The sequence below is a fragment of the Procambarus clarkii genome, chromosome 49 (assembly GCF_040958095.1).
Source record: "Procambarus clarkii isolate CNS0578487 chromosome 49, FALCON_Pclarkii_2.0, whole genome shotgun sequence".
In the NCBI taxonomy this organism is placed as follows: Eukaryota; Metazoa; Arthropoda; class Malacostraca; order Decapoda; family Cambaridae; genus Procambarus; species Procambarus clarkii.
Window position 1 is genome coordinate 23,312,214 of NC_091198.1, and position 1,094 is coordinate 23,313,307.

Here is a 1,094-nt window from a genome sequence, read left to right on the forward strand (position 1 = left end):
TTGTGTCCATAATGAGGCAGAATGTTTTTTGGATATCGTAATTATCTTAATATACCAACTTAATCCATAGTTCAGTGTGAGTTTGTTCTTGGTGGATAGTGTGACCTTGTTCTCCTGGCTAGTAAGCTTGTTCTCCTGGCTAGTAAGCTTGTTCTCCTGGCTAGTAAGCTTGTTCTCCTGGCTAGTAAGCTTGTTCTCTTGGCAAGTAAACTTGTTCTCCCGGCTAGTAAGCTTGTTCTCTCAGCTAGTAAGCTTGTTCTCTCGGCTAGTAAGCTTGTTCTCTTGGCTAGTAAGCTTGTTCTCCTGGCTAGTAAGCTTGTTCTGGCTAGTAAGCTTGTTCTCCTGGCTAGTAAGCTTGTTCTCCTGGCTAGTAAGCTTGTTCTGGCTAGTAAGCTTGTTCTCCTGGCTAGTAAGCTTGTTCTCCTGGCTAGTAAGCTTGTTCTCCTGGCTAGTAAGCTTGTTCTGGCTAGTAAGCTTGTTCTGGCTAGTAAGCTTGTTCTCCCGGCTAGTAAGCTTGTTCTCCTGGCTAGTAAACTTGTTCTCCCGGCTAGTAAGCTTGTTCTGGCTAGTAAGCTTGTTCTCCCGGCTAGTAAGCTTGTTCTCTCGGCTAGTAAGCTTGTTCTCTCAGCTAGTAAGCTTGTTCTCTCGGCTAGTAAGCTTGTTCTCTCAGCTAGTAAGCTTGTTCTCCTGGCTAGTAAGCTTGTTCTCTCGGCTAGTAAGCTTGTTCTCTCAGCTAGTAAGCTTGTTCTCCTGGCTAGTAAGCTTGTTCTCTCGGCTAGTAAGCTTGTTCTCTCAGCTAGTAAGCTTGTTCTCCTGGCTAGTAAGCTTGTTCTCCTGGCTAGTAAGCTTGTTCTCCTGGCTAGTAAGCTTGTTCTCCTGGCTAGTAAGCTTGTTCTCCTGGCTAGTAAGCTTGTTCTCCTGGCTAGTAAGCTTGTTCTCCTGGCTAGTAAACTTGTTCTCCTGGCTAGTAAGCTTGGTCTCCTGGCTAGTAAGCTTGTTCTCCTGGCTACTAAGCTTGTTCTCCTGGCTAGTAAACTTGTTCTCCTGGCTAGTAAGCTTGTTCTCCTGGCTAGTAAGCTTGTTCTCCTGGCTAG

General features: G+C 45.6%; 1 protein-coding gene across 1 annotated transcript in view; it reads right to left on the bottom strand.

The window, feature by feature from the left end:
- Positions 1 to 240: 240 nt before the first annotated feature.
- The window catches only part of LOC138351439 (golgin subfamily A member 6-like protein 22), an 8,739-nt gene continuing 7,885 nt past the window's right edge, over positions 241 to 1,094 (bottom strand). Inside the window, exons 3-4 of the mRNA XM_069303263.1 lie at positions 806 to 1,090; positions 241 to 607 (exon numbers count right to left, since the gene is read on the bottom strand). Of these exons, the coding sequence (XP_069159364.1) occupies positions 241 to 607; positions 806 to 1,090 (652 nt within the window). The remainder of the gene's footprint in view (positions 608 to 805; positions 1,091 to 1,094) is intronic.